The 16,418-nt window shown below is 38.2% G+C and overlaps 1 protein-coding gene across 1 annotated transcript in view; it reads right to left on the reverse strand.

The window, feature by feature from the left end:
- LOC124162866 (DNA-dependent protein kinase catalytic subunit-like) overlaps window positions 1-16,418 on the reverse strand; it is a 299,017-nt gene that overhangs the window by 175,123 nt on the left and 107,476 nt on the right. The window contains exon 23 of the mRNA XM_046539551.1: window positions 3,981-4,231. Within this exon, the coding sequence (XP_046395507.1) occupies window positions 3,981-4,231 (251 nt within the window). The remainder of the gene's footprint in view (window positions 1-3,980; window positions 4,232-16,418) is intronic.

Genomic DNA, 16,418 nt, shown 5'->3' on the forward strand with positions numbered 1-16,418 from the left:
AAATCATTGCTTTTTTTTTACTTGTTCATAAAATAATTTCAAGCTTTTATGAATGTTTTAATGTCACAGCGTCAACAAGTTAATTATAATTATAAACATAGAATCATTTAAGACATAGGTAGGAATGATGATCAAATAATGCAACATGCATTACAATGTGCATTGGTTAAAATAAGAAGCATTATTCTTTGTCCAAACAGTCATAAATTGGAAAATTTATTCTAGAGGACATTTTCTCCATAGCTTGGAGAGTATAGAATTTTGTTGGCTGAATTTTTCAATTGGTGGAGATAATAGCAAATATTAAGAAACCTAGGAAAAAATCATATCTCGGCAAAGACGTAAAATGTAATTAGACAAAGAACACAAGCAGGAACACTGGAACAGGAAATACAGGAATTCAGATTAATTATGGGATACTCCCATTCGATGATTCAACGTAGCTAACAATCAGCAGTGCAAAAACCGCAGTGAAAAAAATATTTATGTACTTCACAATTTATTTAAACAAAGAATTGTATTAGAGATAAATTGATTTTCTAACTTATTCTATATAATCTTTATAGATAGTTAACAAAATACGCAGTGATATACGCCATAATAGAGGCCATTACAAAGATGACTCAATGGCCACCCAGCCTGTGAGGATGGTCTTGTGTGGGTTGCATATGTCCAATTTCCTTGATACTGCTTCTTTATGTATTTAGCGCATAATATGTAGGGACCCAGAAAAAAAATGTTAAAAAAAAAGTCAAGGGAAAGCTGTAAATTAATTAGAGATGGGTCCAATAGCAGATTTATCGAACTCGAATATCAAATTCGAATATTAAATCATTGCTCGATTATTCGAATACCTCGAATTTTTAATACAGGCATCCCCCAAGTTACATATGCCCTGACTAACGTAAATCCATACTTACGTAAGTGATAACCGTATTTCAAGTGATTACGTTAATTTTCGAATGCGAACGCGAAGAAGTATATATTCACTCGTACACCCTATGTTAGAAAAAATATCCAATACAGTGAGTCCTCATTTAACGTCACTTACCGTTCCTGAAAAATGTGACGATAAAAGAAATGACGTTAATCGAAGCACAATATCCCATAAGAAACAATGTAAAAAGTGAATATCGGCTCCTAGACCTCACAATTCCTACGCGAAAAAATTTAAGCGTATCATATTTGGGCCATTTTTTACGATGGGAATGCCAAACTATGGCATAAATACGAATCCCTGTCTTCATCGACGGCAATACCAGCAGCGACATACATCCTTCTCCATTTTTGTATCTTCCTGCATTTGTTTTTTCGGCTTCACTATGGTGGTCACCCGGTCGAGCGTCTCCTGGGTATCTACACGGAAAAATTCCTAGAAATCACTTTTCAGGTTCCAGAAAACCGTTATGTCAAGTAAAATTTGCTAAAACTTTACTTGACATTTACGCACTTAAAATTTGCGCACCTACCTAAGAATTCATTTTGCAGAAAATTTGCTATAAACGTAATCGAAATTGACATTAAACACACCGTTTTACACTTCGTTTAGACTGACTGTATTACTGCCCATAAAACGAACAACCTGCAATGCCCGCCGCTTCGCATTTTTTCTCGCGCGAAATTTAAAAGACCTGACCAGACCTGACGTTATCGCGAAGTAAAGGTGCGATAAACGAATGACGGTCTCAAAATTTTCGTGACGTTATCGCAAAATGACGTTAAACGGGGTGACGTAGAACGAGGACTCACGGTAGTTATCTAGTTTTTTACGTGCTAAACAAAACAAAGTGACCCATTTTTATCATTCCTCAAAGGAATTTTCATTAATTTCTGAAGAAAAATCGCTTATAAACCCCAACTCAATAATCAACGTGAAAATTTGCAGTTCAAGCGATGGAAGTGGTTGCGCTCATTCCTGTACGATACAGCTCGTTATACAGCATACACACCCGAACTCCAACTTTCAACTATTTAAAAATTGTATCCTTAAGTTTGGCCATTTCCATCTGTAGAATTAAAAGAAAATGAAGTTCAAGCAGAAATCTTTATTGTGGAAAAGAATTGGTTAGTACCCACGTAAAGGCATTGAAATTTTGAGTGTTTGCAATAAACGCTGCCTAAAAGTGAAGAAAAAGTTAACACACGATATTAATTGCGTACTTGTTTACATGTTTCTGGCGACTGGGTTACCGTGTTGTATTTTGTAAAGATTTTAGTAAGCTGCATTTTCTCGTTCTCTCATATTGTCTGCAAATGTAAATGAATACTGCGTTATTGAAAGCTTTTCCCCACTAACTTTGTTGCACGTTAATGACTGAGTTGGCTGAATAAAAACACACTTTTAATTAGCTTGGTGCATTGGAAATACTTTTCGATGTTTCCAGCGAAGTAAATATTCAAATGATGATATTTTCACGTCATTTTATAGAGATATGAGAGAATGAAAGTATGTTTGCGTGCGTGTAAGAATGAGTGTATGTACGTGTGAATGTATCTAAGAATATAGTAATTTACTGGTATTTTTTATGTGTTATTTGCTCGTAATCCTAGACACTCCTCCTACGTGTATTTACTGTGATATAGAAACCACCAGATTCATCAATCAACGTAATAAACATATAAAAGACAAGATATAATGATTAAAGGTAAGTAGACAATGCAAACTATAGGCCCTTAGATCGCAATATAACATAATGAATCAATTTAAGTATTCAGTTTATTAATTTAGCGTTGAGATACCGTACTTTCCCAAATCCACCCGTCATCATCATCATCAGTCAACAATCCTAAGATTGGTTTGACGCAGCTCTCCATTTCTCTCTCCTATCTGCTAATCTCTCCATAGCTACATATTTATTCTCTTTTACATCCTTTATAACCTGTCCGATATAACTCATTCGGGGCCGTCCCTTGCCCTTTTTCCCTTCCACTTGTCCTTCAACGATTGTCTTCATCAGACCATCGTGCCTCAAAATGTGGCCAACTAAGTTGTCCCTTCTTCTGCTTAATGTTTTTAGGAGGCTTCTCTTTTCCCCTACTCTCCTTAGCACTTAATGGTTACTCACACGGTCAATCCATCTTATCTTCATCATTCTTCGGTAGCACCACATTTCGAATGCTTCCACTCTCGACTTCTCTGCTGCTGTCAACGTCAAATCCACCCGATCGGGGAATAATACATATTGCGCATTTTGATTGGCAACGCTCATGATGCTACTCTCAATATATATTAATGTTTATTGATTTTGTATCTAATAACATAAGAATATGCGGAAGAGTTCATGAATATGGCAGTGAATTGAATGAAGCTTCACTGAGAATTTACCGCGCATTTCTCTGCTGAGAATTCACCCCACCAATCGAAATCTCTGAAGCACTAACGCAGAATGTTCGACTTACGTAAATTTCGACTTACGCAGTCTGCCGGAACGCATCTCTTGCGTAACTCGGGGGATGCCTGTAAGTCTTTATGCCACACTAAAACAGCCAGAAAGCAACAGAATTTGTTTAGGGTGTACATCATAATCATAAAAACTTTTTAATTAAAAGAGAGTGACATAATTTAACATCACATTCATCAACAGTTTTTACTTTACAATGTATTCGGATTTATTAAAATAAAAAAATACCTGATTTAAAAAACAATGCCATATAAATTATGAGTCGAAAAATTTGACTTATTTTAAAAAATCATGATTTACTGTATATGTCTGAATATAGTCCCCCCTTCTTTTCCAAAAATGCCTGTGGTTAAGGGTAGGTGGGGGAATATATTCAAACATATTTTTTAAACTTTTCCTGAAAATGAAGCTTCAAAATTAAGGGGGGGGGGGGGAATATATTCAGAGGGGGACTATATTAGGAGAAATACAGTATGTACTATTCCTGCAAATGAAATAACACTTTCATAAGTGATTTCCACACAAGTGATGAAAACTTGCTGGAGCATTAATTACCATTGCAATGTCTACAGTAAATACCTTTGCTTTATCCTTTTGTCTGCAAATAAATCCTGGATAACTTTCATGATTGTATTACAAGCAGCTTCTCTCTTACTTGAAAGTAAAGTCTGTAGAAGACAGTCAAATGAACTTCTGAGATTAGCGAAGAGATGAGACATTATACATGACTTGAAGCATATTAAAAAGTGATCTCCTTTAGTCATATTCGACTGAGAAAACATGGTCCTTACTTCCTGATCATCAGCTATTAGTGATGTTAGTCTCTCAACCTGAAAAATAAGTGAAATAGGGAAATGATAAATAATGCGCTGGGAGTTTTAACTTAATTTATGATCAACAGAGTAACACAATCATCTCCGAATACAAAGTTGTCAAGTCAAACACCTAATTGAATATGACATAAAATCAACCCAAGTGCAAGGTACATAATTAATATAAGAAGAATTAGGAGACCTAGCCATATGGAGACAATGCCATATTGGAAAGAGCAGTTGGTTCTACAGACAAATAAAATATGTCAAACAGACAAATAATACCTTGTCCACATATATTTTCAACTATTGTTTCTGTCTTTCAGTACCACAGCATGTTTGATATTGGAATTAATGGTGATGTGCATGATTACAATACTAGAGCTTCTAAAGACTTCAGGATTGTCCCCCATAATCTTACCATGTATAGTAAAAACCCTGTTTATGCTGGTGTGAGATTCTTCACTTCATTACCTAAAGAATTAAGGGATATATGATCTACATTTAACTTTAAGAATCAACTCCACCAGTATCTGGTGAGGCGGTTGATGAATTTATGTCATTACATCTGAATATCTAATTTTACTTTTATTTTCTATGCTTGTTTTGTGTACCTACTTGACCTGTTCTATTCATGTTGACTACATGTCCTGGAATCAATAAAGAATTATTATTTATTATTATTACAAAAACAGAAGAATGTGCTCACGGGGTATTTCTTATGCCCAAAGTTCTTACAATTAAATCATTACATAAATAGCAAGTCTCCAAGCCTAAAATTACTCATATTTAGAGATGGGTCGAATAGCAGATTTCTCGAACTCTAATATCGAATTCGAATATTAAACAATTGCTCGAATATTCAAATACCTCAAATACTATGGCGGGCCAAGTAGACACGCTAAAATGTGGTTCATGCAAAGTATCGATCAAACTACCGGAAAAAGTAATTCCGTGCGAAACCTGTCACAGTATTTTTCACTATAAGCGTTCAGGCTTGAACAAGATTTGTTTAAAAGTGCTAAGCGACCATAGCTTCATCAACTGGAAGTGCTGACTACAGAAGTTTCGGCTAAGCAACATGGTGAATGATATTGAGGCACTGAAATATCAAGTCGTAGCCATCAAAAACAGTTTTGCAGCTCTGCAATCAACCCGTAACGAGGTGAAAAAGGTCACTTTTGCGGATACCACGAATAAGAACAGTAAAATCCTGCCGTCCGTAAGGAAGTCGCCCACAAATGCGACGCAGTCGGGAGCCAGTCACGGGAATGCTAAAGCGTCATTAGGCAGCCTCGAATAGCAAGGGCAAACAAATATTTCCGTCTCAACGTGCAAATGCCAGAAATGAGCACATCATTACGAATGATCCGGTGGCTAGCAGTCAAACTAGTGTTGCCCATTGGAAAAATACAAACGTTGACGAACTAGAGATTGACAGTGATGATAAATTCCAACCAAGTCGTCAAAGAAAGAAATACCCCAAGAAAAGGTTTGTCGTCTTTGGTAGGAATGTAGACGTCACAAATAAAGAAAATTGTTTTGGTTTACTCCGCAGAGTGTGGTTTAACCTGAGCCGGGTCAAGGCAGGAACCACAAGTGATTACATAGTGAACTACCTAAAAGCAAGATTCCCAAATGGGGATTTCTCGTGTGACGAAATTAATGGCAATGAAAGTGGTTGTTCTCTTAAACTAGGAGCTGATTATGAGCTAATGCAAGCCATGTACAAAAACGATACTTGGCCTGAGGGTGTGCGAATAAGCAAATTCAGGTTTAAACAAAAATCAACTGAAACGAACAGGCAAACAACCGTTGAGAGCGAATCGTCCGAATATTCGAGGACGGAGGAGGAAGAAACTGCGAGTGTATCTCAGAGCACTGTGAGGACTTTGAGATCCAACACCGGCAACTTGAAAACGACTGAGTAGTTCCTGACTAGTTGAAACCTTAACTCCAAATACATTGAGCAACAGAAAAAAGGTAAAACGATAATGGGTGAGAATAAGATCGTAAACTTCCTTTCTGTAAATATCCAGAGCCTCAGAAATAAAAATTATGAACTTGAACTTTTAATGAACAGTGAATCAGTAGATGTGCTAGTTCTTGTGGAGCACTGGATGCAACAAGGTGAAATTAATGTGTGTTCCATTGATGGCTTTAATCTAATAGCTTCCTATTCTCGGGTAAAGCAGAAATGTGGTGGAGTTGTATTGTACTGTAGACCTGAAATCAACATGACTGATATGCACTTTGAGGGTTCAATTGAAAGAGTGCGTGAATGTGCTATTACATTACTGAAGGTGCAACATAAAAAAATTGCTGTTTTTTCTATATATCGGCCTCCAGTAGGCAATTTTGTTGATTTTCTGAATATAGTAAATGATTCACTTATGTTTGTAATGCTGAGAAATGTTGATGGTATAATAATATTTGGGGATCTCAACATTAATTTTTTAACAGACCCCTCAATGAAGTGGGACCTTTTGAATCTGCTGACCTCTTATGGCCTACATATGGTAAATGTTGATCCCACTAGGATAACCCTTCGATCTGTTTCCCTCATAGACTATGTTATTTCAAATATCTCAAAAATGGATTTTGAGTGTAAACTTTTAGAACAGGCTTATCTGACCATTGTGGATTTCATGTAGCCATTAATTCCAAGCTATCCTTAGTGAATCACAATCCAGTATATACTTATAGGAGAATGTTCTCAAGTGAATACATATATCATGGAGTTTTCCACAATGATAATGCAAGAATTTTGGAATGAAGTGTTTCAAGCCGAAGATAGTGATAAAAAGTTTAGTGCCTTTTAAAATATATTTCAGATGCAATTTAATGCTGCTTTCCCCATGAAAAGGATAAAGTTAAAAAAACCAGGGGACAATTTTAAGATAAACTCCCCAGAACTTACTGCTCTGTCTAAGAAGGCTCGTGAGCTTCATTTTCAAAGTAAATTTGGTGATGTAATTTCTCACCAGACTTATTTGAAGGCTCGTAAAGAATTCAGAGCCCTTTTATTCAACAACAAAAAGGCTATTATTGAGAACTACATTAGTAACTCAGGTAATGTTGTCAAATCTACTTAGAACGTCATCAATCACTTTACAAAAGCCTCTGATACAACTTATGACTTAACTCATGACTCAACCACTATAATTTTCAATGGAATCACTGTGTCCGACCCTGAAGAAATAGCAAATATGTTTAATCACCATTTCTGCTCAATTTCCTCCAATCCAACTAATTCCCCATCAAACATAAACCATGTTCTTTCACCTCATGCAAAGTTTCTATTCCCAACTTACCCTGCTGAAATTGTAAAGATAATCAACTCCTTTCAAAACAAATTCTCCTCAGGGATTGATGGCATCCCAATGCATGTTGTTAAAGCTGTCTCTCACTCTATTGCTATACCTTTGGCTGACGTGGCAAATTCCTCTTTTTTAAGTGGACACTTTCCATCAATCCTCAAATACACTTGTGTGACTCCTGTTCCTAAAATAGGGACACGCAAAAATGCAGAAAACTATAGACCAATAGCTGTCATATCTGTATTCTCCAAAATAATTGAAAAATTGTTTCATATTCGGGTATTCAACCACTTGAAATTGCATAAAATCATAACTGAAAATCAGCACGGCTTCCAAATAGGAAAATCAACCAGCTCTGCGACCTATGAGCTCTTAAACAATGCTCTCCATAGCTTAAATAGTAAACTCACTGCAGGCATATTTTTTTATTTGAGCAAAGCTTTTGATCTCATAGATCACAACATTTTAAAGTACAAACTTCAAAATGTAGGAATTTCTGGAATAGCACTTGAGTGGATTATATCATTATCTAAGTGACAGAAAACAAATTGTGAATTACTCTTACAGGGACTCCTATAAGACATAAACTACTGAATCGTATCCTCTAATCAAAAACTCTGGTGTCCACCAAGGATCCATATTAGGACCTCTATTGTTCCTCCTCTTTATAAATGACCTCCCAAATCACCTATCACACCACCACCCTTTATGCAGATGATACATCTGCCATTGTCTCAGCTGATTCCCTTAATAAATTAATTGAATACACCAAAACCACCATACATGAAATGCACAAATGGTGCAAAAGTAACAATCTCGTAGTAAACAAAGAAAAAACACAGCTCATACAATTTATAAGTAAAAACTACAAAAAGAGTAATCTTTTAACAGGCAACAATGTCTCTCGTTTAAACAAGGCAACCACCATTAAGTTCTTGGGTCTCCATTTAACAGAACACCTGGACTGGTCTCCCCATGTTCTTGAAATTGTGAAAAAAATATATGTTGGTATATTCATGGTTCGAAAGCTAGCTCCTGTTGTGTCCATTGACATACTAAAAATGAAATACTATGCGAAAGTGCAATAATATATTTCGTATGGCATTATGTTCTGGGGAAATTCAAGTATGGACAGCAAAGCATTCTCTGCCCAGAAACAAGGTGTTGAAGCCATGTTCCAAGTCCCAATCCGTACCCCAGGAAAACCGCTATTTACCAAAGCCTGTGTACTGACTCTGCCCTGTATCTATATCCTACCCTGTGCTGGTTTTGTCAAAGAAAATCCTGATAAATTTCCACTTAACTCTGTATTCCATGAACACTCCACCCGCTCTAAAAATGACATACATAAGAGTGAGCATTCATATTCCCTATTTGCAAAAGGAGCTCACTACTCGGCCTCAAAACTCTACAATAAACTACCTAACAGCATTCTAGCTATTACCTCTCCGGATGTGTTCAAAAGGAGAGTCAAAGAGTTACTAATTAATAAATAATAATAATAATATTTATTTATAACCGTTGGCAAAATACAATGCATGGCTACGTCAAGAATTGCATACAAAAAAAGATGCAATATAAAAGTACAAAAGACATTAGGAGAAGCGTTTACCATAAGTATATATATTAGGGATGAGTCGATTCCAAATGTCGATTCTCGATTCCACCGATTCTCGGGCACGGAATCGGAATCGAGAATCGATCGCCTAAAGTCGATTCCGATTCCATCGATTCCAGGAAGATAAATGTTTTGAGCATAGACTATAAGTTTGGGGCATAAAGGCCGCTACACACCCAAGCGGCCGCGGTGTCAGCCTTGCCCGCGCGGAGAATACGCCCGGCTCGCAGGTGCTGCGACGAACATACCTAAGCGGCCTCGGAAACATGAAAATGTCGGCAAGAGCGACAAACCGACGAACCCTGAAATGGCGCGTGATCATGAGCAACTCTAAGAGAAAAAAAAATTGGAAACCTCGGGATCGGGAAGCAATGCATGCGTTTTCCGTTCATTTATTAGCCGCTGGTCACGGCAAATCAAAGTATTGCGATGAATCACATTCGGAGAATTCATCTCGACCACCAATTTTAAAGTATAATAGATCGAAATATATTTTTTTTATTTTCGAATGATACTTGAGGTCTGATGATAATAAAAACGTGCAGAGAGCGAGTTTTCCTGTGAAAAAGTTTCTAATAAATACGCGCTGAGAGCGTTTTTTTTTTATCTACATAACTTTTTGAGACTAACACGCGTCTGCGTCAATAATAAAAAAATTAAACACATTCGCGTTTGTATAGCCCAGTTTCATCAATGCAACCCTTGAGGAACTTGATATGTACTTGCTTGGCATAAGCCGCCGCGGCCTCCGGGCGGACTCGACAGGTTGCGTTCGGCCGCCACCGCGCACCCGCCAGGCTGCTCTGGTATGTATGGACGCAATGAACGCTACATTATTTGTTTAGCCACCGCGGCCAAACGAGAATGTAGCCACCGCGGCTATTGTTATTTTTAGGGATGGTCGGATCGGATACCTCGGATCCAAATATCCGCGGATATTGCCCTTCATCGGATACATCGGATCCAAAGTCGCGGAAGACATCGGATCTGGATCCAAAATTTTAAATAATAGCTTCAGTGAATGCAACGCCCCATCAGGGTGGAAAGAGTTCCGATTCTCTCTTCGAATGCGTCGTCGCATGTGATTCTTGTCCTACTCATGAACCGTTTTGTTTGAAAGCTCTAGCAGATGTTGCGAGTAGAATTTCAGCCGTGGCCAGGATTTTCAAGCCAGAAAATAAAAAAGGCAAAATACGACTGGCACATAGTGTGACTCTTCCCAAGAGATTGATCAATCATCGGAGGAATCTCAGCGCCGTAGGATAATAACCATGTCAAAAGTAACTACGTCGCAGATTTCAGAAAACCAGCCTCGGCCGTCCATCAGCCCGTGCCTCTGTTGTTTTTTTTTTCGTATCCGAAATCACACGGACCAAAAATCATTGTCTTCTAAGGAGAATATCAAATCACATGAAAACAATTGAAGCGTGTTTCATCCCTAACTCGTCTCACCAACTGACCTTTTTTGGACTTCCCGCTTCAATTCTCCGTTTCTAGACGACAAATGCTAGGAGAGTGACTTTCTGGGCCCGAAGATATCTTGATAGCTTCGACAATTAGATGATATGCACGAGATTTAAAAAAGAATGAGACCAAACGAGACGCATCCCTGACGATATTTATGTTTATTTTTCAGCTCTAATTGATTGCCACTCAGTTTTCTATCTACAATTCTACAATTACACTTTACTGATATGCAACATTTTCAAAACAGCATAATTTTCAATGAAACAAGCGCAGCATTAACCCCTCAAACAATTAGAGACGGATTGGAAACGCCAACTACATATACCACGTAGCGCGCTTCGCTTTGAAGGCAACGACGTCACTGAAGCAAGATCTAACTTCTTCGTCCAACTCCCTCATTTGTAGCCTCGTTGTTTGAAATACGGAGGGAGCGTGCTCCTTTCTCTCCACCTCTCCTTTACGCGCTCCTTCCCAGTGGCGGAGCCATGGGGAGGGTCCGGACCCCACCCCCCGAAATATAAAAACACAGTTATTGTCCTTCGCAAAAGAAAACAAAATATCGAAAAATCAGGAATTTACAAAAATTTTCTTTAACAAATTAAGTTTTTCGATCATAAAAAGTGTCAAAATTAGTTTAAAACCCATTATTTAGTGCCCGGTTTTTTATAAAATTACGCACTGTGGCGTAAATTATCGCGAGGATGTGCTAAATCCACCTCACAATACTGAAGCATTTTCGGATGAAACAAAAGTCCGTATGCGATGAGAAAGTAAAATTCGTGGGAAACGTGCGTGAGGAAAATTTGAATTCAGTCGATGGCAGGGGTAGCCAGGAATTTTGTTAAGGGGGGATCCAAAACTAGAGGGGAAAATTTTTAAACAACAGGGTACAAAGGAGAGGGTTTCAAACTAATTTTAACGCCCTCCATAATAGAAAATACTTCATTTTTCAAAGATTCATTTTTTTTTCATTTGTAAATTCATGATTTTTAAATATTTTATTTCCTTTTATGAAGGAAAATAATTGTGTTTTTATATTTAGGGGGGTCCTCTCGCTGTGCCACTGGTCAGTGGTTCATCCTAAGATTTTTCCTATTTTCATTTCCAAACCCAAGCGTAACAGTTTAGGCCCTGAGTATGTAAAGATGTTTTTAAAAAACAACTTGAAAGCCCATAAAATAATTTTTAATTTATAAAAATATTAAAATGTGTATGAAAATCTAAAAAGCATTCCATTGATTGTATGCACCCACAATAAACTTGAATAATGACTTTGTTTCATGGTAGGAATTTGAAAATGCATTTGGATTCGAAAATATCCGATTCGAAAGATCTGGCTCCAAAAATCCTCGATCCGTCCATCCCTAGTTATTTTATTCCATTCAATTCTTAAATTTTAATGACAGCAATGCTACAGATAAATCAAAACCCCACCTGTTAGAAGGAATAAGAATCGATGGAATCGGAATCGAGAATCGGGAATCGATTTGAAGGAATCGAAATTGGAATCGGAATCGAAAAAAAGTGGAATCGACTCATCCCTAATATATATACAATAAAAATACAGAAAAGGGAAAAACCGTACAAAAATACATTTCAATATCACATGTCTTTATGAGAGTCTTCAAGGTATTCAGAGACACTGTAGTAGCGCTTTCTGAATAGAATATTTTTAACCCTCCATTTAAACACGGCAGGTGAAGAGAGGGATTTAATTTCCTCAGGGATATGATTAAAAATTGTAGAGGCAGAGTGGTAGGGGCCTTTCAGGCAGAGAGAACTTGAGTATTGTTGAGCGTGCATATTATTTCTAGAGCGGGTAGAGTAATTGTGGTAAGAGGCATTAGCAGGAAATTTGTCCCGGTTGGAGTGTAAGAAGCAAGCACATGTCAAAATATATAAAGAAGGGAGTGTGTTGGAAAAAAGAGGTTTACCTGGGGTACGTATAGAGACTTGAAACATTGCCTTGATGGCTTGCTTTTGTGCAGAAAAGGCTTTACTTGAGGCAGCTGAATTTCCCCAGAACAAAATGCCATAGGATAAGTGGGTGTGTATTTTAGCGAAATACAGCTTTTTCAAAGTATCTAGAGACACAACTGGTGCTAACATCTTGATCATGAAGGTGCCTACAGATACTTTGCTGATTGTGGCTTGAATATGATGTGACCAATCTAGGGTCTCGGAAATGATAAGTCCAAGGAATTTAGAGGTACTTATGCTGTTTCCGTGTGGATTTTTATTATTACTTGGGAAGAGATCTACCTTATTGGATCTCTTATGCAGAAATTGAAGGAAGACTGTTTTTTCTTCATTGAGCATGAGGTTATTTTTGCTGCACCATTGTTGCATTTCGTTGACAGTAATATTCCTGAGATGGATTAGGTTTTGGGGACTGTCGGCTGTGATGATAGCAGATGTATCGTCTGCATAGAGAATTAATTTGCCATGGGATAGGTGGTTTGGAAGGTCATTGATGAACAATAGGAATAGGAGCGGTCCCAGGAGAGACCCTTGGGGTACCCCACAGGAGAGTTTCATGGCACTGGATTTAACAGTAGAGTGACTGATGGAATAGCAGACAGCTTGCATCCTTTCACTCAGATAGGACATGATCCATTTAAGAGGCAAACCAACGATGCCGAAAGCACAGAACTTATTTCTTAGAATGTTGTGGTCAATGAGATCAAAAGCCTTTATTAGGTCAAAGAAGATTCCAAGGGTTAGTAGCTTGTCGTTTAGGCCTAGTAGTATTTCGTTTATGAGCTCAAAGGAGGCTGTTGTAGTAGATTTACCAGTCCGAAAACTATGTTGGTTGTCATGGAGTAGCTTCTTTGAAGACAAATATTCATACATACGTGTGAAGAACAATTTTTCCATTAGTTTCGAAAAAACAAAAAGGATGGATATCGGTCTGTAGTTATCTGCATTTTCGCGAGAACCTTTTTTGTGAACAGGTATCACACGGGAAGATTTGAGATTTGTAGGGATGCACCCAGAGGAGAAAGATGAGTTTATGATATCAGCCAAGGGTAGTGCAATGATGTGTGCAACAGCTTTCAACACTGGCATAGGGATGTCATCCAGGCCAGTAGAAAATTTATTACCAAAAGAGTTGATAGTTTTTATAATTTCTGCCTGAGTTGTGGGAAAAAGGAACATAGGTTGATGGAAGTGCTTTTGTGGGGGATTCGGTGTGTTTGCCTTTTTGAGGAGTTTTGTGGCAACATTACAGAAGTGAGTGTTAAACAAGTCAGCAATCGCTTCAGGCTCCAAGACACTGATGCCTCCAAAGCTCATAGAGGGAGGATTTTTGATTTCGACATTTGAGGCAGTGGTAAGATGTTTAATGACATTCCATGTCGATTTAATAATATTGTTTGAATTATTAATAGTTGGTTCAATTTTATATTTCCTGGTGTTGTTTATGAGGGTTCGGCATTCCTTATGGGCTGATTGGTATGTTTTTCAGAGATTAGGATCAGTGAATTTACTTTTAAGATGAAGTTCCCGGATATTTTTAGATAGAGCAACAATTTCAGGTGAGATAATCTTAAAGTTTCTATTTGCCATACCCAGTTTAACTTTTTTGTGGGGAAAGGAGGCATTGAAATACATGATAAAAACATTGAAAAAAGCACTAAATTTGTCATCACAGTTTGCAGCCGAGATAACGTCCTCCCAAGATTGCAGCTCCAGTGAGGTAGCAAAATCCATCATGGAGTTCTTACAGAAAATTCTCTTGGCAACAAGACGATTGGGAGGCTTGGGGATAAGAGTGTCATTATCAACACGCACACAGAGGCCAAAGTGGTCAGACAGGCCAGTATTGATAGTTTCTAATTTTAGCTTGGAGGCTGGGATGTTCGTGATAAAATAATCAAGGAGGGACTGGCAATTTGCAGTAACACTAGTGGGTTCCGAATTTACAACCTGTAGCCCAAAGGAGGAAAGCAAATTCATGAGGTCACTCTTCATAGTGGAATCTTTTAGAAAATCAACATTTAAATCACCGAATATTATTATACCATTCAGTCTTCTGGCCATTAGAGACACAAGAACATCATTTAAAATATTTAAAAAAAATGCTAAAATTGCCTCCAGGAGGCCGATAAATGGATAAAATTGCAAGAGTTTGGTTTCTCACTTTAAGTATAGCACCAGAGCACTCACAAATTGATTCCACTGAACAGTCCAAGTTCAGACTGATCATATTTATCTTTGGTTGACAATACAATGCAACACCACCACATTTGTGCAGTTGTCTACAGTAAGAGGAGATTAGGTTTAGACCTTCAATGGCAAATGAAGATATTTCATCCTGGCGTAACCAGTGTTCAGCTAGTGCCAAAACATCAATCCCTTGCTCACTCATCAGTAATTCTAGTTCAAGGTATTTATTCCTAATACACTGAATGTTGACGAAGAAAAACTTCACGGTTCCATATATCTCCCTACATTCACTGTAACCTTTGTGACGACACTCGTTTAGGTCAGAAACTCCTGGTCAGGAGCTGACTGGTGTAGCAGTCAAGTCCTCAGAGGAGTCAGTTTGATTGCTATTGATGCCATTAAGGGGTAGAGATTCGACACTCGTGGCACTTAATTCTGATTTGGAGATAACCGGGGGCATATCAGGCTGTTGGCTCACTAGTGACTTTTTGGGGGGAAAGTACTTGCCTATAGAGACGTTGTCCAGCCATGTTTTACTCTTGAGGAGGACATTCAAAAGTTTCATGGGGGCGGTAACCACGAAAGAATTATATATTCGGCCGCAGTTTAGAGTGGAGCACTCGAAATCGCTGGAGGGAAACTTTCTTCTTAGGTAGTTCACTATTTCCTCCGATGTGGTTGATTTGTTCACATCCCCGACGTATAGGTTTACGCGTCGGGGCACTCCGGAGAAGGAACACTCATCACTGACCACTGTATTTGATCCAAAAATGGTGCCCTTTCTTCTGGATTTACGCTTATGTGTAATTTTCGTAAAGCCGTCAGCGTCGGTTTCGCTGTCAGCCCCCTCGGCGGTAGGAACACCCGGTCGGCTCACATTCACGGACACATTTTTCCTGCCACTGAACTTAGAAGTCGGGGTATCAGGCGATCCAATTATCCGAGGCAGATGACGAGGAGGTACATCAGGTTTGGCAACTGACCCGCCATTAATTCTTGACGAATTCACAGGTTGATTCTGCACCGTCACTTCACTAATTGATGTTGCGACTTGTCGCATCGTGTCTTTCGACTTTCCCATCTCAGGAACGAGATTCGCCGAGATAGCATCCGCGAAACTGACTTTTTTGGGGATGGTCGGCTTCATATGGGCCAAAAACTCGAGCTTCAGAGCTTTAAACTCCGATTTCAGTTCATCAATGTCGGACGCCATGTTGGCAAGCCGGTGCTTCCGATAACGGCAAGAAAAACACTTCCAGCTAATGAACATGTGGTCACTCAGTATGCGCAAACATATTTCATTCAAGCCAGAACATTTATGGTGATAAATATTATCACAAACGTCACACGGAATGACTTTATCCGCGACCTCGAAACTTAAATTTCACGACGTGCAACTAAGCAAAACCGTCTCCGCCGCCATCTTGGTTATCCATCTTGGTTAATGTTATTATGATATAAAAGACTTTTTAAATGATTACATTTTGGTTAAATAATTATGGTGTACCTTTGTGTAATGCTTTTAAAATTGAAATTCGAACTAAATAATTAAGGAATTACGTGGTATATCAATGGATATATACCTGAAACATTGTAACTTATGTCTTAGTCCCATCTGTATGCTTTTGAT

This window comes from Ischnura elegans, chromosome 7 (genome assembly GCF_921293095.1).
Source record: "Ischnura elegans chromosome 7, ioIscEleg1.1, whole genome shotgun sequence".
Lineage (NCBI taxonomy): Eukaryota > Metazoa > Arthropoda > Insecta > Odonata > Coenagrionidae > Ischnura > Ischnura elegans.